Source organism: Drosophila miranda, chromosome 3, assembly GCF_003369915.1.
Source record: "Drosophila miranda strain MSH22 chromosome 3, D.miranda_PacBio2.1, whole genome shotgun sequence".
NCBI lineage: Eukaryota > Metazoa > Arthropoda > Insecta > Diptera > Drosophilidae > Drosophila > Drosophila miranda.
This window is the reverse complement of record NC_046676.1, coordinates 18,828,359-18,847,887: the sequence shown is the minus strand read 5'-3', so window position 1 is coordinate 18,847,887 and position 19,529 is coordinate 18,828,359. Positions and strand designations below refer to the sequence as shown.

Here is a 19,529-nt window from a genome sequence, read left to right as displayed (position 1 = left end):
TCAATTCTTTTATTTCAGAGCTCTTAAAAATCTATTCATAGTGGAATTACATCATGCAAATTCTGAAGAACATTAGCATATGGAAAGATTCCGCCCACGCTTTAAATTGATTGATAATTTCTGTGAATTTGTGGCACCCACACACTTCCATGCCAAAATGTTGATTAAGTTCATCAAAGCCCGTGCAATGGTTCATGGAAGTGGAAGTTGTCGTGCGGGGACGTCCGCCGGGGCAACAATCTCCACCTCGGACCATCGAACAAACGGGGAAAAACAACCCCCAACAACTCCCATTGTCATGGACTCAAGGCACCGGTAGCCGGAGGGACGGGCGCAATGCCATTCCCAGAAGTAGCCAGGGGTAACTGTCACTGTTTTGGGTTGGCGGCAGGGAGATTTATTTACTTCGGGGCGAACACATCACATCATCATCGGGCGACAACTCATTCGATATAGCCACGGGAGAGCCCAGGAATACTAGTTTCGGGGATAAATTCTATGTGTACGAGATTTTGTGAAAATTATCGGTATAATTGTTTGAAATATTAGCGAGGGACAGGGCAGAGCTGAGTACTGAGTGCGTCCTACGACTAATATTAACCAATGGCCGAGTTATTGTCACGCGAAAAGGAACTTTTCAAGATGAACCAGGAGCTCAACTTGTTGACCCTGACCCCGGCCGGGATGGCGGACGTCATTTACCCGGCGCAGGGACCGTCAGGCTTCACAGCTGGGTTGACCAGGACGCGAAACGGTACCTTCCACCGGCAGAAGGGGCCGAGTACGCTGCTGAAGAAGAAGTGTGCCCAGACAAAGCTGGCACCAAAGGCAATGGGAGCGGGATCTGTCTCGCCATCAGCCAGGAACTCGCCACCGCCTCCGGCACCCGCGTCCACTCTGCTGAGCAGTTCGAAGACGTCGGACTGGAAGAAGGGTAAGTCCACTGGTACTCCCTCGCCCACGACGGCCCGCTTCGACAGCAAGTTCAGCACGTTCACGCGGGGCCAGAGCAGCAAGACGGCGACGATCGTGAAGTACCGGAACCCCAACTTCAGTGATAGCACCTCGCTGGACATGATACTGCTCGACAACGTGAGCGTAAAGTCGGACACAATGGAGATGGAGGTCCCCAAGAGACGGGAGAGCACCACTGTGGTCAATGGCCAGGCCAAGAAGCAGCTGACCAAGGATAACTTCATCAAGTGAGTGAGACAGCTTACGGGCGATAAAGAGAGCTACTCACCCTTACCTTCCACAGATTCCTGAAGGCAAAGGTAGCCATACTCGAGGAGGATCATGCCCAGCATGCAAGTGAACTGGACCGCCAGAAGGAGAAGCTAGACCAGGCCCTGAAGGGGATGCGCAAGTCCGAGAGTCAGCGGTATCAGAGCCTGCACTCCAACAAGCACCTGTCGGTGCAGGTGCAGCGGGCCGAGCAGCAGTGCGAAGAGGCCAACAGGCGCCTGAAGGAGCGCCAGCAGGAGTTCACCAGCCAGCAGCGGGAACTGGAGCAACTCAAGCGCGAAAACAAGGTGCTGAAGCAGGGCAACATGAATCTAGAGAACCGTCTGACACGCACCCAGGAGGAAGCCGAGTCCGCCCGCCAGGCCCTCATTAAGATACGCGAGGAGCAACGCGACGAATTGGACTCGCACCGCAATGAACTAAATACAAAGGAAAGCCGCATCAAGGCTTTGAAACGGCAGCGAGGCGACCTCTTGAATGCCTACAAGAAGCAGCTTTACATGATCGACAACCTGAAGCGGCAGACCAGCTGCATGGAGCAGTCGGTGGCCATTGGCTGCGGGGAGAAAGAGTTCAACAAGGTGTTGGAGTGGAACGCCAAGACGTAGTTTGAGATTTTATCTAGAATACACACCAATGTATATATATGAATAGCAATTAAATTTTATGGTACAAGTCCCCAAGCAATCTCGTTTCAATTATCACCGTAACTCAATTAGGAAGGAATCATATCCTGGGCCAGCCGGACCTTTTTGTCAGTATAAAAGCCGTGACCGCTGCTTGGTTGGACACAGAACCATTCGCTCGCTTCAGCCACTCACAACAGGACCAATCGTCAAACACTGCCCACAACGCTCACTGAAGACTTCAAAATGGCTCTCCGATTCACACTCACTCTGCTGCTGGTGACCATCCTGGCGACAGCCATTCTGCTAAGCTCCAGCGAGGCGGCCTACAGGAAGCCACCCTTCAATGGAAGCATTTTTGGCAAGCGCAACGGCTTGGGTAAGTGTCGGAGCTGCTCCTTGGGATCATTAAATGACTTGACTCCTGATTTTCATGTAGACTATGACAATGCTAAGATGAGTGCCGTGTGCGAGGTGGCCATGGAGGCGTGTCCCATGTGGTTTCCACAGAACGATAGCAAATAGGACCACGCCCTCCGACTGCGCCTCCTAGAAGTGATCTCAAGCCTACGACTAATAAAATATCAGCAGCAGGCAGGCAGATGCTGCGGCTGTGGCTGCAGCTGCGACTAAATGGGGAAATCCGAGACATAAAATCATGTAAAATGTTACATTTATAAGCCGTGCATATGCATAAAACTTACGCATTATCATATAGATACATACATATAATCATTAAACATACTGCAATGAACTTGATCATACTCTATAATTATTGAAATATTCCTACAGATGATCGTTTGCTGGCCACTCTACGCAAGCACACTCGTGAGATGCAGTTAGATTACAATTAGAATACAGTTTGAATATGGGCTCCCGGCCATTTCGGTTGCACGCTCCCACTCGAGGGGCTAGTTTATCCGCGGCACTCGTCCACGACCCCGCTGTCGCAGCTCGTTTACATGCTTGCGCAGATTCGTTATGTAGTCAGTCATGGAGGAGGTGAGTGCCTGAAAGGAAAAACATTTAAGATGGCCGGCATTCAATGACTAATGTTAACGACTACTCACTGCATCCAGAACGTAGCGAGGGATGTACCCCTTCAGGTCCAGGCACAGTACCCATTCCACGATGCAACTTTCCGATTTTCCAACGATTTCCCGAAATGCAAACCCGGTGACAATATTCTCGCCCCTGCAATTGGATGTTGAGTTGTGAGAATGAGTTTATCACCTAATGTTTCCATTTTGTGTGCAGCCTCACCTTGTGTATTTGGATGTGGGCGGAACGGCAGGGTATTGCACACTAATCGCTGCGCTCATCCAAACCTTATCCGTGGTCTTGCCAACGCTGCTGGGCTTTGTCATGGTCTCTTTATCTGCTTCGCCATCCAATTTTTCTTTGGCATCTGAAAACTCATCTTCGTCCAACGGCGGTGGGTCTTCATCGAAATTTACAACTGGCCCCAAACTCTTTGCGCCCAGACTGTTGCCCAGTGTATTGAAGGGCGTTGAGGGACCTACAGATGCGTTGGGAAACTTTGCCCGACAACTGGATACACTGCCGGGCAGGGGCGTTTGTGAGTCGCCATCAGATATGGTGCTGACACTGCCCTCGCAGGAGCGGTTCAGGGTGCTGTTGTTGTCATCGTCATCGTCGCTGCTCAACTTTGCCACATCATCGTCGTCGCAGATTTGGCCATTGTAAAATAGACGACACGACCGCAAGTTGACAAAGTCGCGACTCTTGACCATGCCACCACCACCTCCGGTAGACACCTGGTATGTGATGTCCGTGTAAGAATTTATTTTCTGTTGAGTGAAAGATATGTTGTATATGATCAGAGATATTCTCTGGAGTCTTGTTCATGCACTTACGCGCACTATTTTGGATTCCAGTAGGGCCGGATTCCATTTTGGACAGTCCTCAATGCGGTAGAATAGAGTTTCCATGAGAGCCTTGGCGGGATACTTGATGCGGGCCTGCAAAAGGAAATAAATTCCTGTTAACACATCAGTCAGAGAAAGCGGAGTCTAACGCACCGTCAATTTGTATATTTTTCCTGTCTTTTCCCGCTGCATGCTGTGAATGGTGTCGCCCTTGTGGGTTACTTTCTCCACCTTCCAGTCACTGGACTCAATGATCTGATAGGCTTTGCGCAGGCAATCCAAGGCCATTTGGTGATACTCCTCATCCTGAAACGGTACCAAACAGGGGCAAGTTAGTTCACAGGAAGAATAATTGCTATTTGTAGCCATACAACTACCGAAAACATTGAAACAGTATTTTTGCTGCCGTCAAAATGAATCGATCAGAATCTTTTATAGTCGCCAGGCAAACTGTGTTTTATTCAAAAATGTTTTTAGAATGCGCATACATGAATAGCTTACCTCTTCATCTTCCTCGTCAGAGTGGCGAGCGGTGTCCAGCGGTGAATAAAAATCAGTCACACTCTGTGGCGGTCGCTCATTTTCAATCAAGATCGACGGCTGTACCAAAGGTGTGCGATCATTCGAAATATGGGCTACAATAGAATAGCAATAATTAACATATTGAAGGAAGAAGGGAGCCGAACAGCACTTACACCTAAAATAGTGCTGGGCATGTCGTTCCTGCGGTATGACCCGACAGTCAAGGAACCAGGCTTCGCCCCAGGCCAGTATAAATGATGTGATTATGAGGATGACTTCGAAAACTTGTTGCTTGGCTTGCAGCCACTGTAGGCAAAATAAAGGTCATGCTTGTTTAAAAATTTCCTTTGGGTGTGCAATATGGCATATCTTACATTGAAAACAAAAACCTTGGAGATGAGGAACAAGCACGAAGAACTCGTTGAAAGCTGCAAGGAAGGATTCTCTTATCAGTATCAGAAAACCCATCTCCATAGATATGAACATACCGCTATAATGGACCAATGATTGATGTACATCATGGCATAGAAAAAGATTAGGACTATGAATCGACAGAGCGCTATGGCAACCACATCGAAAAGCGAAGTATAGATTGTGTACTCCACAATTTGCTTGTGGAACGCCTGGAATATATTATCGCCATCAATCTGAAAATCGAAATAAATCAAAGCTTAACGTTGCTGTCACCGCGTTTGCTTAACACAATCAATGACATACCACTATGCAAATGAGCCACAGCAGTGACACAAACACCAGGTCGAATGTAACGAAGAGGCAGAAGAAGCGTCGCACCACAGACATTCGTCCATCTTGCATGTAGCCGGCAAGAAAGTCCTCGGTTATCAAGTTAATAGAATGTGCTCGCGCTGAAGTTAAAATGCGACCGAGTTAACCCAAAGTATGGAAAGTATGGAATATGTGCTTGCTGCAGCTGTACTTACACATATCATATTGCATGTGATAGGCATTATTCCCCTGTCGCGCATTCGACAAAATGAACTGAGCAGCGTTTCGGGCATCCACTGAATCACTTTGAGGCATGGCAGTTGTTGTTTTTCACTAAACTTAGCTCATTTTATTATCCGCTAAAACGACACCAGAATATTGGTTATCAATTAAAAACTCCTACATTGTGTTTATCTTTGATTGATAGTAAGAAATCAGAACAAAGGGAGAGGAGGTTAGCTCTAAAGAGCTAAGGAGCTCCCCTATAGAGGAGCTCATGTATGACTAACTCAAAGGCAAATGAATAGTCAATTAGGTTTACGCCGATAAGAATTGAATTAGTCTCCACATAATATGGCTTATACCGAATTATAAATATATTTACTATGTTCTTATATGTATATGTACGTTAGCAGACTTGAGCCACAAACCAGGCTCGCAATCGGAAGCAGAGCTCAGAACTATTCTTATACGTATTCATTGCAGTTTATAGATTATCAATAATCGAAACCTTGCATTTTCTTTATTTTCTCTTCGGCCATAAACAATTTTATAACTGCTGACCCGCATCATTCACAAAAAGAGAATACAAATCTATTTACCTTAACTAATAGTATTCGTTTCACTTTGTTCTTATAGTATAAAAATGACCACAACAGGAGTCAGTAATAATAATAATAATAGGATCAATAGCTATCTAATTGTATTACTTTTATAAGTTTTTTACGAACAAAAGGAATAATAAAACAATGCAAAAACAGCTGGTCAGTGTGGCCTTTCCGACCCTCAGAAATATACCGAAACATACCATCTCATTGTAAAAATATACCGTAATATAATGACGAACTCAAGCTCTATTTTACATATTCCTCGTGTTTGATCTTCCGTGGAATATTACTAGCTAGACAGAACTATCAGCTACACCCACATAATTTTATCCTGTTAATGAATCAATTGTCTACTTTACTGGCTTGTTGTAAATACTTGACTTGTTTTCCTGCTGCGGCGATTTCTTTGATAGTTTTTGCCTCAATTTTGGCAAACAACAACAACAGGTAATGATGAAAAACCGATCTTAGCCCACTTAAGCCCCCTATCTTTAAATGGTCCAACTACTTGAGGTAAATGGCGGAAAATATTATCGATTGTAAATTCTTCTTGTAGAACCATGCCATCTTTCGTATGAACTTCAAAAAAACACTATATCTTTCAACTGAACTGCGCTAAAATTAGTCAATTTTCATTATTTTCGGTGCAAAATTGAAATACCCCCTTGGCCTATAATAGGTTAATTATTCTCCGTCAAGGATTGAAAGCCATATTGTTCAATTTTAAGATTCCGTTGAATAATTCTGGCTAACTAAAACTTTATGTTTGGACCACGTAATTTTAGGCCATTGATTAATCAATTTTCCAGTTAACTGGCTAGTTTTTAGTCCTTGCTTTTATTGTATTTTGTATAACACAAGGTTAAAACAAACGTGCTCAACCAAAAAAACAGTCGCAATGTTGCTGGTATTTGAAGACAAGATGCGTGTATAGGCCTTTGTATACCCTATTTCGATAATTTTATAATTTATAATTTCGTAATTCATAAAGATATTCTTGATATTCTTCAGACATATTAAGTACATTATTTGTATCTGGGCGCATAACACTAGACTTTGCTAACTGACGAGCTGAAAAAACAAATGTTGAATAGGATCCAATTGTAGATATAACTTCTTCTTTTTAGACAAACTAAAATTATATCTTTAGTGAGAGGGGCATACAGATTTTCGAATATGTAGGATTACAACGCTATTCGAATATTAGAAAATTAGAAATCTTGTGTTTGAATTTGAGAATATTTTGAGGGACAAAAGCACACATTTATTATTTCAAAATTTGCCTAATTACTTAAATGTATTGATATTATTTTGATATCATCGTAGGGTTTGTCCGTTTTGGGATTCGCTTTTGTGTTGCAAATATTAAGAACGACTTCCATGCCTCGGTACACCCGACCAAAAACAGTATGCTTATTGTCAAGCCAAGGCTACAAAAAATTATGGTTTAAAAAGTGTCAACTAGTCGGGCAAAATATTGAAATACTTACAGTAGGCAGGACTGTTATAAAGAATTGGCTACCATTTGTATTGGGGCCAGCGTTTGCCATACTAACCGTATACGGACGATCATGCTTCAGACTAGGTACGAACTCATCCTTGAAATCGTGACCCCAGATTGACTTACCGCCAGTTCCAGTTCCCGTGGGATCACCCGTTTGGACCATGAATCCCTTGATAACACGATGGAATATATGCCCGTTGTAATACCTGGATAATGCAGACCGTGTAAAAGGAAAGTAAAGACTGAGTATATGTTAGATCTTACCCATTTTTCGCATGAACGCAGAAATTCTCGATTGTCTTCGGTACTTCTTTAAAGAATAGCTTTATATGTACGTCCCCTTTGGTGGTGTGTAGCACCACGTTCTCATATATACGTTGCACGACTAAAATGATTAAGCAGTTTGAATGAATATGTATCTGGAATGGGCATACATATGAGTAAGTATAACCTTCGTCTTGAAAAAGTGTTTGCGTTAGGGAAAAAATAAAGTTGTTAGTGAACACTTAACTAAATAGAAGAGAAATATGTGAATACCTGTGGCCTCGGGCATTGCAATAATGTCTTCTTTCGACGGCTTCTCATTGAATATATCACGGTCAACATCCTGCAGATCCGAGGGCAACCTTCGACTGTACAAGTAAAAGCGGTTTTTCCTAGCAAACGAATGAGACACGTGTAAGTAAATCGGACAGTCTGTGACGAACATTAAAACTAACTTGTAACCGGTGCAAAAAGCTGTTGGATCATTAAAATAGTTGTGCAACGCTGGGTTTTCGCTCGCCTCTTGTTCGAGCGTTATTGCAGCCTTCTGCCTTTTCACCCTGCCTTGGAACAAGGCCACCTGCAGGGGCCGTATGTTGTCCGTCTTGCCCAAAATGGTTACGCACCGATTTGTTACCACATTGATCACTTTTATGCCCAGCATGGTTGGATAGAGCAAAAAGTTGCCAGTGCTATCGAAAAGAATGTTAAGTGTGGTATTTTGCGCCGTCTTCTCCAGGTCGCGTTCGGCGGCCATTCTAAAAAAACGTCCATTAATGTTAAATTTTAAATCAAAAATTATATAATTTACCTTCTACCAAACTCCATGTTCGGCAATGCGTGCGGCGTCTGCTGTAGTTGCGTGTACGTGGAGAGCGCTTCGTCAAATACTCTTATCATCTTTCCCGTATTAAACTGAAATACGCGAACCTTGCGATCTGTGGAAATGGCGGCGAAACGCTTGCCGTCCGGCGAAGCTGCTATGCCAGTTACTTGGGTCTTCTGTTTGGCAAACTCAAAGAGGCTTGTGTCCAGTTTGGAGTCGAAATTCACCAGGCGCTGGGGAAATCTGTAATCATACTTTGGGGTTTGCCAGTACTCCAATATACCTTTACGATCAACCGATATAACCGTCTCCATGGCCACATTGAAGCACATGGCGACCACAGGGGCCGCGTGCATCTTCTCCAAGGTGTGCAGCACTTGACCCCCGCTCTGTCCATCGTAAATGTGTATAAAGTTGCTTTCCGCATCCGTGCTGTATATAAGATAATCATTGAAGTTACTCCACTGAGCATTTCAGCTCTCAATGAACCAGCTTACATGGCCAGTCCTTGGACGGCATCTCCTGGAGCGCTTATCCACTCGGTACATTGGGGAGTGTAGCCTAGGCGTATTATATTTATCATGTCAAAGTTCACCACATCGAAGACCTTGGCTGTTTGATCGGTCGCCGCCGAGCAGAGCAATGTGCCACTGGCATTTGCAGACAACGACTTGATTGGAACTATAAATATCCGTACGCTGTGAATATGAATGTCAAAAGAAACTACATGTCCACCTACCCAAATGACTTCTAAAGTGCTTGACGAACTCAATGCCCAGCTCTCCCTTCTTCCAGAACTTGATGTGCCCATCCAAGCTGGCGGTAACCACAAAATCCGTTTTCGTGCACACCAAATGCGAGATCACGTCTCTATGCATGTAGCTCCGTTCATAGCTCTCGGCGTTTGGCAGGTTCTCCAGGAAGATGTGTTCATACGGCAGCACTGCACAAAGCATGACCATTTCATTGAGAAGCAATCAAACAAATTGACAGAACATTGATTATTTACCTTTCTTTTTCTTGGCGGGCACAGCACTTTGTTCCGAAGGCATTGGCCCAATCCAGGTTGAATCTTCACCATCGGCATCGTTTTCTCCTGCAGGTTCAGCATTTTGTTCATCTTCCTCCGCTGGGGCGCTCCGTTTCAGATCCTCCTTAGAGTTTGTTTCACTCATTTTGCACGCTATTTTCCTAACAAACAAAAACACAAGCCGAAGCAGTGTTTTCTGAGAACGTGAATAATTTTAGCGCCGTTTGCATGCCAGGGATGCAGCGCCACTTAGGATCAGCTGATTTCCAGTGAATGTCAATTTATGTCGACGTATTCACAGAGAATGGCACAGAGATTTGAACAATCTTGATTATATTTGTATAAAAACATTGTAAATACAAGATGGAGAAGCTTGGCCAGGAAGAAACTGCGCATTCCAGCCGGATTGCAGGCAATAGCAGCAAGGATGGTGATGATGGAGGCGGCGGTGGCGGTATCAGCGGCGGCGGCGGAAGCGCGAACGGCATTGTTGTAAATGCAGCACTCAGTGATACAGAGACACGCATACGAATCAATAAATGGCGCGTACGCGAAGGGCAATTCGTGTCGGCCGCACAAATCCTGTTTCTCTACCAGGAAGTTGGGGACGACGGCAAGCCGTCAAAGGCCGGCAACATGACAGTCCAAAAATACAAATCAAATCGGGCCGGAGTTGTCAAAAAGCGGCTTCGTAAAGACGGCGAAATAATAGTGAAGGGGTGAGTTTTCCCAACTCTGTTGGGGCTTTGCTGTTGTTTTTATTGGTGTGGGGTTGGGGTTTGGGTTGTGGGTGGAATGCAATTATGCACAACGTCGCTCAGATGGGGGTATACACACATTTTGAGCATGGTTTTGTTTTTATTTGCTTTTGCAGGGATGCGATTCTGGAGTTGTCCGAATGCATACACACAACCGTCATCAAGGATATGTGCGCGGACTGCGGAGCCGATTTGCGAAAGGATGACAATGTAAGTGTCAAAACTTAAACATTCCCAGTTGAGTAACACGAACTAATTTCATAATTTTCCCTCTCCGAAAGGGCCAAACCTCTGAGGCCTCGGTGCCGATGGTGCACACCATGCCTGACCTCAAAGTCACCCAAAAACTAGCCCAGAAGCTTGGCCATGACGACACACGGCGACTTCTTGCTGACCGCAAGTTGGTGCTTCTCGTTGATCTCGACCAGACGGTCATCCATACCACCAACGACACCGTGCCGGAGAATATCAAGGGCATCTATCACTTCCAGCTATATGGCCCGCAGTCGCCTTGGTACCACACGCGACTGCGCCCTGGCACAGCCGAGTTCTTGGAGCGCATGTCCCAGCTGTACGAGCTACACATCTGCACATTCGGCGCCCGGAACTATGCACACATGATTGCTCAACTGCTCGACCCGGATGGCAAATTTTTCTCGCACCGCATACTGTCCCGCGATGAATGCTTCAATGCCACCAGCAAGACGGACAACTTAAAGTGAGTGGAAGCCCCTGAATATGTTTTATGCGCAATAATTTAATGGAAAATTTGCAGGGCTTTATTTCCGAACGGTGATTCGATGGTCTGCATCATTGACGATCGAGAGGATGTCTGGAACATGGCGTCCAATTTGATCCAAGTCAAGCCTTACCATTTCTTCCAGCACACCGGCGACATCAATGCTCCTCCGGGACTGTCCAAGCACGAGTTGGATGGAGAAGGCGTCGACTTCAAAGGTTAGTTCCGGATCCAAATCATCAGCAAACATCATTATAGGATTTATTTCTTGCAGATATGACTGAAAAAGAAGAGGAAAAAGATAAAGCAGATGTGGAGAGCGAAATAAAAACTGAAGACCCCGATAAAGGCGATAATACTGTATCAAGCACAAGCAAAGATGAGGATGGAAATGAAGAATCCGTTGACGTAGTAGAGCAGGAAAGCGACGCAAAAGATGCAGAGGTTACCAACACCACAATTATCACAGAATCAAAGGAGTTGTCGGACAAGCTCAACGGGAAGGCGGATACGGAAATGGATACGCTTATAGATAATAGTTCATCTGGCACGCCTGATCCACAAAAGCCAGCCAGCGATAGCGAAGACATAGTGGTAGACGATGTGGTATCTGAAAATTCTAAGGATAGCACAAGTGTGCCTAAAGTTGATGGCAACACGGAAATTGACTCAAAGGCTTCAGCCGAAGCGAACGAAACGAATGACCTGGTGGAGTCGTCTACTAGTCTAACGGATAAGGAGAACCAAATTAGCGTAGAAGATGCGGCCACCACTTCAACAAGTCCTATCGTTAAAGTCAACCACGACGAAGGAAAGCTAATTGAGATTGAGGACCCGGATGACTACTTACTCTATTTGGAGGTAATACTGCGCAACATACACAACCGCTTCTATGCGATCTACGACGAGACCATGGAGATACCAGACTTGAAGATTATTGTGCCTAAAATTCGATGTGAAGTGCTGCGCGGAAAGAATCTTGTGTTTTCTGGCTTAGTGCCAACGCAAATGAGACTGGAGCAATCTCGTGCCTACTTCATAGCCAAGAGCCTGGGGGCCGAAGTGCAGCCGAACATCAGTAAGGAAAGCACACATCTGGTGGCCGTTAATGCCGGCACCTACAAGGTAAATGCCGCCAAGAAGGAGGTCAACATCAGAGTGGTCAATGCCAATTGGCTGTGGACCTGTGCCGAGCGTTGGGACCTTGTAGAGGAGAAGCTGTTTCCATTGGATCGCAAAGTGCGCAATAAAGGCCGACAGCCGCCCGCCCATTGCCACAGTCCCGAACATGTGGTCAACTACAGCGAGAGATCGGAGATATCCCCGTCAAGCAGCAAGCAACAGGAGGAGCAGAGTGGAAACTTTCGGGAAACCCTCAATCCGTTGCTGGTATTATCAAATGCGGAGATCGCGGACATGAATAAAGACTACGATACGTTCTTCGAGTCTGATTCGTCCAGTGACGAAGGACCCGTCAACTTTGGTAAGGCCCCACTCCAAAATATTCTATCAGAACTTTTATATTTATTCGCGACTATTATATTGAACCTTAGAAAATCCACCCATGGACAAGAAACTGCTGAAACGCAAGCGTGAGGACGAGAATTCGAATCGGGCCCACGATTTCTTTATGCGCACTGGAGATGTGATGATGGGAGCGCCGACTCTAGCTAACTTTGAGGAGGATGATCGCGAGCGCGATGACAATAACGAAGACGAAGAGGACGATGACGATGAGATTCCAAGCGCTAAATTCCGACGAGGTTGGCTTTCAAATAACTGAAATTTACCAATAATTTACCAATTCCTTAAACATCAATTTGGCTTCTTTCAGGGGAGGAGCTGCCGTCAGATTTGGAAATTGGTTCGGACTCGAACAGTGAAAACAATCAAGAGGATGAGGACGATGGCGAATGGAATATGATGGGAGCCGCTCTGGAGCGGGAGTTTCTGGGGCTAGAAGATTAACTATTTGACGATGACTTTGACATTTAGAATGTCTGCGAGGCTTTCGAAGGCGGAACCCAACCCACACAACTTTACAAAAAATACAAAAATAAAGCAATTGAAACAGTTATCAGTTACATATTGATGTAGATGTATCTAGGTACGGCACCTATGTATAAGATCTGTACTGTATGTATGTATTAGTAGTTAACTTTAAATACTTTTAAGCGATCGCACACAGATCAGCTTTCGCTGAGTACTCTCCCCAATCACACTCCAGACCCCCGCCCCGCCCACATCGTCATGCATTGAAATTGTAATCAAAAACATCTCACAACTTAAATCTAATCTAATGTAAATTGATATCTACTGTAAATGTTTTAAAAATAAATTCCGTTGAAACGGACTAGCTAGCGTCTAGTGTTTAATTTAATAACTTATGTACACCACACCAGTAGTTGTTTATTGTTTGTCGTTGTGTCACCACATTAAACTTGAACAAATATACATAGAAAGTAAATTGAAGAAACTCCAACTATTTTGCTACGTTTTGCGGAGCGACGAACGCTGCTCCTTGAAGCGGCTGACTCGCTTCTTGGGTGTATGCGCGTCTATGAAATTTTCCTTGGGCAGGGGGTCAGGCGCAGTTGGTTCCTTAGTCTCCACCAGGTCGTGCATCACCTTCTGATAGGCACTCATGTCGCGCAGATCATCGTCCAGGGTGCGCTCCTTCTTTGGCCTGTTGACTTTGCCCTTCTTTGCCTTCTTCGTCTGTTTTGTGGCTATGTGGGACTCGCGCTCAACAGCAGACTTGTTTCTCAGGATTGACTTCGATAACGGTTCATCAACGGCTTCGGTAGCACTCTTATCTGGCTTGGAAAACTGCAAAACAAAGTGGTTATCGATTTGTCCTAAACTGGCTCATGGATATGCCTTACCTGAGCTCGAGGATCCTCGTAGGCCCCCTCGCGCGCTGTTTCATTCAGTATGGGCACTTTCAGTTCGTGCTCGCCTTCGAAACCGTTCACGTATATGGGAAAAGTGGGCTGTGCCTTAGCCAACGCATTCTCATACTGCACGTAGAAATCTGCCGGCGTCCCAGGCGTTCCTTCGAGGCATTCAGGCATCGCAGCTGGCACCGCATCGGAATGTTTGAAGCTGATGTGTAATGTGTTGATGCGTCCAGTTGACTCCTCAAGTATTCGGTTAAGCAAATCAAAATCTTGGGCACTCTGATTCTCCTGGACATAATCAACGTTCTGCTGAACCTTTTGCAATATCTCCGAGCTCTTGTTTCTTACTTTCTCTTGATGCACTGCAGCAAATGTCTGAATCGCTGGTTCATCCAGCTTTATAACTTCACGGGCCCGCTGCTTTGCCTTTGGCACCATTTCGGCAACGGGTTCGTGGGTATGGAATTCAAGCTTCTCCTCTGACAAAGCAAAGGAAATGCGCCGCTTTTTAGGGTCCACTTTAGGAGCCACGTCAGGCGCTTCCTCAATGGAAGCCTCCTCATCGTCGCTAGCTTCCACCAGATCGTTCTCAAACATCAACTCCTGGAGGTCATCTTCCAGCGTGACAACCACATTCATTAAATGAGTCAGCTCTTCGCTTATAAATTTAACTCTTTGTATTTTACGCATTTTCGCCTTTAGAACCTCCAGCTGGGACCTCAGGAATGGTTCACGTTCTTCGCTGGGCAACAGTGATATCTGATTTCGAATGGTATGCACATCCTCTTCCTGGTCGGCAGGTTCATCTTCCACACTTTCTCTTTCGTCTTCACGTTCTACACTGGGCAACAAGGATAAATTTTCTGTAGTAGTTTGCGCCCTTTCTTCTTGGACATTAGCTTTATCATCAACAATCTGCATCTCTTCTTGGCCATTATCTTTGCCATTATTCACACTCTTGGTGTCGTTATCACTTTTATTTGGAGCTCTTGCTACACGTTTTTTCGACGAACTTTGCCTTATTTCACCGGACATTAATTGATGCACCAGTTGTTGGTCTGTGTTCCGAATTTGGGATTCCTCCTCCTCAGTAAGTTTTAAATTAATAGGCTTTTCTTCCGTAGCTTTCCTTTCAGCTGGTTTGTCTCCAATCTTTTCCAGCACCTCTTCGAGCATCTCGGGATCTACATTGTCAGGGTCCAGACCCAGTTCTTCTATTATGTCGAGTTCCTCCAATTTTTGTAACTTATCTTCGCACATATTGAGTTCTGCTTCACGTTCCTTGCGCTCCGCTTGTTTCATCCTGCGCGTATTTTCTTTGTGTTGCTCCTTCCATTTGATTTCAGCTTCCTCGTCGTAGGCTTCAATGATTTCCACCTGCCCAGCTTCCGCCATAGCGCCCTCCGCAAGTGGCGCGTTCAATTTGTTTCTGAAATGCGATCGTAAGCATTGAGCTCTGCCAAGTGCAATTATTGGATCAACTTACTGCCACAGGTTAGCTTCGGTCTCAAGTTTTTTCAAGCGTTCCTCCGCCAGCCGAAGGCGATGTTGGCATATTTCCTTAGCCCTATGCGCCGAACATGCCGAGAAGTATCCTTCGTTGTGGCTCACCAGTAGCTCATTTGTGTGTATGAGCTGGCCCGGCATCAGAGCTTTCCTGCCAATGGGCACCATAACCTCCACGCTGAGGTTCTTGGCGAACAGGTCCAAATTTCGAATGGCGGTCTCATTATCGCTTTTGTATGTCTGCCAACGATCCGTTTCCTTGGCATTATCATCGATGGCCTGAAACCAACCAATTTTGTAATTTATTTCCCTATAAAACAATTAAAATATCCAGAAACCTGCCGAAGTGCATCCTCGCGCCGCTCCATTTTGTTGAAATGGCTTAACGCGTACGCCGAATGTTGAAGGAAAATGGTCTAGCGCGTCGTAGCGCGGTAACAATCGAAATTCAAAATGGTTTTCCCTACTCTTCTTCTTTTGATATAATCACTAAATTGGGTAAAATAAAATAGAAATGTTTGACTATCATTATACGTCTATCATTATCCTATCAATATTTTGAAAAGGCAAGGAATGTAAATGGCAAATATTGATTAAATGATAAGCTTATCGCCAACTTCCCTACCGATTTGTTACCATTTGATTAGGATCCGACCCTATGTTGGTTGACACACTAATTTCTGTGGGCTGATTACCATTACGACTTTATTGATTTGCACTGTATTCGGTTGCGGGTATTTCTGACACACAAGCTCACTAGTTAAAATTTAAAAACGCAATTACTGCCAGGACTTTGGCTTTATGAAACGTTTGCAACGTCACATAAACAGTCCACTTATTGTTCCAAATCATAAAAGGACTATCTTTAAATTTTGATTTTCATATACAACATGTTCAGGGGCGTGTCGAGTGGATGATCCATTCAAATATATACATTAAAAATATACAGGATAAAGCTTTTGTTGTCCTCTGTTGTTTACTCTTAGTGACGTTGTAGATTCGGGGATGTGCTTCCTAGCTTGAGAAAGTTCTGCGATAATTCATGCGCCTTCCGATGGATACCCATATCGCCAGCCAAAAGGACTTGCTTGCATACGGCGCACACTTCTAGGCTGGGTAGAGATTTGCGCTGGGCGGGTGATATTTGGCTCAAATTCTGCTTGTACACCAAATAGAGCTCCTGCAAAAGTACGAGAAGATAGAGGATCACATTCCAGTTAGACGGTTTCATAATTTAAGGCGGTTACTTGTTGCTTGCTTATGTCGGGCAGCATCACGAGGAGTTCCGGAAACAGGGCGTGAAATGAATCCAGCATTGCGCACTGGCAGTGCTCATAGTACGCTTGACCATTGCAGGAGCCATCCCGAAACTTGAACGACAACGATCTAAATTCGTTCAGTGCCTCTGGCGTCTTAAGTACCTCTCTGAACTTGTCGACCAGATTCTAAAGATGCAAAGTAAAATTAGAAGATATAGCCATTTATATGTGTAATTTTTATGGGTTTACCTGATTCCTGGCTGTGGTATCTGGTGGATCGGTATAGGAATATGACATTGGTACAATGTCATAGGACTCGCCCAGCGAACTGGTGAATGTCAGGTTATTGGGTAACTTGGCCACCGAGTTAACTTTAACATTTGAGATAAATCCAGGCGGCGGCTTGAGTGGTGGTCCAGCACCGAGTCCAGGTGGAGTACGCGCCGGAGTCGATGCAGTGCCATTGGGTGTTGGCTTTTGTTCGCTATTATTATTCTTCTCCTTCTGCTTAGGTTGGCCGCCCTTCGGTTGGTTCTCCTGATTGTTCTTCTTATCCTTTGGTTTTTTATCCTTTTTGTTTGCCTGCTGCTCTTGGTTGTTGTTGCTGGCCTTTGGAACGCTCTTGGGGATCGGCAGCACTGGTGGTGATGCAACCTTCGCCTTGCGATTCTCTAGCTCTCGCTGTTTTTTCTCCGATGTGGGTTTGGACCAATTTAATGAAGCAGCCGATCCGTTGCTTGGCCTTGAGGCGGCCGCCCTGCTGATGCTGGCACATGGTCCGAGGGTGGGAAACTCGGCTGATGTTAGCTTTGGAGCGTTCTTTTTCATTGCCTCCGCTCGTGCCTTAGCTTCGGATTCCTCTTTTTGAACCATTTGGAGCTTGTGATAGGTGTTCGGATTGGCCACCGACACATAGTCATCGACCAGAGTGCGATGCTTGGCCGAAAGGTTCGTCATGGGCACGGTAGAGGTACTAGGCAGCATATCCTCTTCCAAATTGCGCATGTTCTTCTTTCCTTTGCCGGGAGGCAGAGCGGGGAAATCGAATTGCGGAGTCGCTGGCTTCTTTGTCGCCGATGGACGATTTGATACATGCAAAAGCATTCCGTTATTGACCGGAACAGATCGATTGGCACCAGAGACAGCGTTCGCCGACTTCTTGAAGACAGCTGCCACCGGATGTTGGGACTGAGCAGCTCTGGCCGCTAGACTGCTACTACTAGCTGCTACAGCACTACTGATGCCCCCGCCAAGGGCTGGAAAGTTCTCTTTTGTCCGTGCCAGTCCAGAGCTGCCACTGAGATTGCGCATCGAAGGCGGCGGGGGCCTCACCAACGATACGCTGGGACCTGTGGCAGCGCCACGTAGCGTTGGAAACTGCTCCTCGTTGCCAGCATCGATGCTGACAGCATGGCCGCGCTGCGATGTCGACGTTGGAAAATCATCCAAATAGTCGTGGTTTTCATCATTTCTAAAACACAAAAAACATTTAGATATCCAGATATCCAGATTGTGCACCCACTCACCGCGATCTCATATTGGCAATGCCCTGTTCATTCTGTCCGCTGCGTCCGCGCGGTCCAAGTGTAATCTCAAGCTGTAGAGTGCGAGTCTGCTTGGCTTGCTGCTTGTTCAGCGACTTGCCATGCATATTGGCCACATGGGCCTTGTACTCAATCTCATTGCGAAAAGCTCCGACGAACTGCTCCGTTGCGCACTTTCCCTCCTCGCAGAGAAAGTGCTCCTGCCGGAAATGGTCAGCCAGATCGCTATAGTCATTGTAAAACTCGTTGCAGCCATCGGCGTCGCAGAAGTGACAGAAGTAGTGCTCCCGTCGCAAATGCCGGAACAGCTCATCCCTGTCCACGTATCGCTTCTTGCAGTACTCGCACAGCGGATGCCCGCGGTGGGAGCGATTGTCTGGATCGCCCTTGTTATTATGCAAGCTCAGTTCGCTCTGGGTGTAGCATCGCCGCTCGAAGGTGAATATCTTCAGAGTTTCCACACACAGATCGCAGTAATGCAAGTTGTGCTCGCTCCGCACATGATTGCGAAGTCCTGCAAACGTCCGATATGGAGGCGCCTCGCACCTACGTGGGCAACAGCAAAGGAGTCAGAGGAGGGTAATCACCTTGAGCAAAAATAAGTACATACTTTGGGCAAGGATGATCGAGCAGCTGAAAGAACTTTTGCTGAATTTCGGCTGTGCAGAAGCCAATGCGATACTTTTTACTGTAGAAGTCCGAGCGGCTATTTGCCTCCAGCTCCCGATACGGTAGCTTCTCCAGTGTAAACAGAACCTTTAAGGGAAAAATGGTTTATTTCAGATGCAGATGGTGAATGAAAAACGGAATTACCTTGGACAGAACATGCCGACAAATCGGACATTCGTTTTGCTGGCACAGCACCCGCATTCGCGTCGAGCACTCATAGCAAACAGGATGATCGCAATCTCCAATGGAGTATATGTCAAAGTTCTTGAAACAGACCACACAGGCGTTGTCATCATTGCTTGTGTCCAGAGGTAAAACCTCTGCAGGCTTTACAACATGGTTGTTTACAGCTTCACCAACATGGTTGCTGCTGTTTGATCTTGGTCGGCGCTGATTGCCCCTGTTCGTACCTCTCTGCTTGAAGCTTTGCATTTTGTCGGAAAGAGGGGAAATTTACTTGTTGCCAAGGTCTTCGATTTGCGAACCGAAAAGAAGCAAAGCTGTGTCGTATGGGATGTGAACTTAGGTTTTTTCAGATGCGGACCACGCCACAGCTTGAGTTTAGGCACACAACGCCAAAGAAAACCTCCAAAAACAATTTTATTTAATTTTTTCCCCAACACGAGGAAACACGACGACAATATGAGACTGACACTCAGAAATATATCAAAATATACCGACACTCAGAAATATAT

At 45.7% G+C, this 19,529-nt stretch overlaps 7 protein-coding genes across 10 annotated transcripts; 3 read left to right on the top strand and 4 right to left on the bottom strand.

Annotated features, from left to right (window-relative positions):
• Nucleotides 1-18: 18 nt before the first annotated feature.
• Nucleotides 19-1,923, top strand: LOC108159535 (testis-expressed protein 9). The gene is made up of 2 exons (XM_033391368.1): nucleotides 19-1,202; nucleotides 1,259-1,923. The coding sequence occupies exons 1-2, from the start codon at nucleotides 604-606 to the stop codon at nucleotides 1,851-1,853; spliced, it is 1,194 nt and encodes a 397-aa protein (XP_033247259.1). The 5' UTR covers nucleotides 19-603; the 3' UTR covers nucleotides 1,854-1,923.
• Nucleotides 1,924-2,026: 103 nt separating this feature from the next.
• On the top strand, nucleotides 2,027-2,625 carry LOC108159538 (neuropeptide SIFamide). Its single transcript, XM_017292914.2, has 2 exons — nucleotides 2,027-2,250; nucleotides 2,311-2,625. Exons 1-2 carry the CDS (start codon nucleotides 2,118-2,120, stop codon nucleotides 2,394-2,396), a joined length of 219 nt encoding a protein of 72 aa, XP_017148403.1. The 5' UTR covers nucleotides 2,027-2,117; the 3' UTR covers nucleotides 2,397-2,625.
• Nucleotides 2,528-6,003, bottom strand: LOC108159533 (steroidogenic acute regulatory protein-like). Of its 2 annotated transcripts, none has more exons than XM_017292907.2 (12): nucleotides 5,830-5,978; nucleotides 5,224-5,367; nucleotides 5,000-5,148; nucleotides 4,771-4,929; nucleotides 4,657-4,710; nucleotides 4,456-4,588; nucleotides 4,262-4,395; nucleotides 3,914-4,066; nucleotides 3,749-3,853; nucleotides 3,135-3,682; nucleotides 2,942-3,065; nucleotides 2,528-2,881 (listed from the first exon to the last, which is right to left on the bottom strand). In XM_017292907.2, exons 2-12 carry the CDS (start codon nucleotides 5,321-5,323, stop codon nucleotides 2,783-2,785), a joined length of 1,758 nt encoding a protein of 585 aa, XP_017148396.1. In that variant the 5' UTR covers nucleotides 5,324-5,367; nucleotides 5,830-5,978; the 3' UTR covers nucleotides 2,528-2,782. The 2 variants fall into 2 exon arrangements, with proteins under 2 accessions (XP_017148396.1, XP_017148397.1); XM_017292908.2 differs by having other exon boundaries at nucleotides 2,783-2,881; nucleotides 5,938-6,003.
• Nucleotides 6,004-7,060: 1,057 nt separating this feature from the next.
• LOC108159082 (peptidylprolyl isomerase domain and WD repeat-containing protein 1) lies at nucleotides 7,061-9,707 on the bottom strand. 3 transcript variants are annotated; one of them, XM_017292036.2, is made up of 10 exons: nucleotides 9,439-9,707; nucleotides 9,169-9,372; nucleotides 8,927-9,110; nucleotides 8,415-8,861; nucleotides 8,059-8,361; nucleotides 7,877-7,995; nucleotides 7,791-7,796; nucleotides 7,604-7,724; nucleotides 7,326-7,545; nucleotides 7,061-7,265 (listed from the first exon to the last, which is right to left on the bottom strand). In XM_017292036.2, exons 1-10 carry the CDS (start codon nucleotides 9,602-9,604, stop codon nucleotides 7,119-7,121), a joined length of 1,917 nt encoding a protein of 638 aa, XP_017147525.1. In that variant the 5' UTR covers nucleotides 9,605-9,707; the 3' UTR covers nucleotides 7,061-7,118. The 3 variants fall into 3 exon arrangements, with proteins under 3 accessions (XP_017147525.1, XP_017147526.1, XP_017147527.1); XM_017292037.2 differs by lacking the exon at nucleotides 7,791-7,796; XM_017292038.2 differs by lacking the exons at nucleotides 7,061-7,265; nucleotides 7,326-7,545; nucleotides 7,791-7,796 and having other exon boundaries at nucleotides 7,640-7,758.
• Nucleotides 9,708-9,732: 25 nt separating this feature from the next.
• On the top strand, nucleotides 9,733-13,317 carry LOC108159079 (RNA polymerase II subunit A C-terminal domain phosphatase). Its single transcript, XM_017292033.2, has 7 exons — nucleotides 9,733-10,178; nucleotides 10,334-10,427; nucleotides 10,499-10,935; nucleotides 10,993-11,174; nucleotides 11,231-12,439; nucleotides 12,510-12,719; nucleotides 12,791-13,317. The coding sequence occupies exons 1-7, from the start codon at nucleotides 9,823-9,825 to the stop codon at nucleotides 12,922-12,924; spliced, it is 2,622 nt and encodes an 873-aa protein (XP_017147522.1). The 5' UTR covers nucleotides 9,733-9,822; the 3' UTR covers nucleotides 12,925-13,317.
• A 23-nt stretch (nucleotides 13,318-13,340) lies between these two features.
• Nucleotides 13,341-15,802, bottom strand: LOC108159081 (unconventional prefoldin RPB5 interactor-like protein). Its single transcript, XM_017292035.2, has 4 exons — nucleotides 15,701-15,802; nucleotides 15,343-15,641; nucleotides 13,842-15,285; nucleotides 13,341-13,785 (listed from the first exon to the last, which is right to left on the bottom strand). Exons 1-4 carry the CDS (start codon nucleotides 15,728-15,730, stop codon nucleotides 13,447-13,449), a joined length of 2,112 nt encoding a protein of 703 aa, XP_017147524.1. The 5' UTR covers nucleotides 15,731-15,802; the 3' UTR covers nucleotides 13,341-13,446.
• Nucleotides 15,803-16,039: 237 nt separating this feature from the next.
• On the bottom strand, nucleotides 16,040-19,502 carry LOC108159080 (E3 ubiquitin-protein ligase ZNF598). The gene is made up of 6 exons (XM_017292034.2): nucleotides 18,979-19,502; nucleotides 18,776-18,921; nucleotides 18,148-18,711; nucleotides 16,871-18,092; nucleotides 16,610-16,807; nucleotides 16,040-16,542 (listed from the first exon to the last, which is right to left on the bottom strand). The coding sequence occupies exons 1-6, from the start codon at nucleotides 19,264-19,266 to the stop codon at nucleotides 16,345-16,347; spliced, it is 2,616 nt and encodes an 871-aa protein (XP_017147523.1). The 5' UTR covers nucleotides 19,267-19,502; the 3' UTR covers nucleotides 16,040-16,344.
• Between the last annotated feature and the right edge of the window lie 27 nt (nucleotides 19,503-19,529).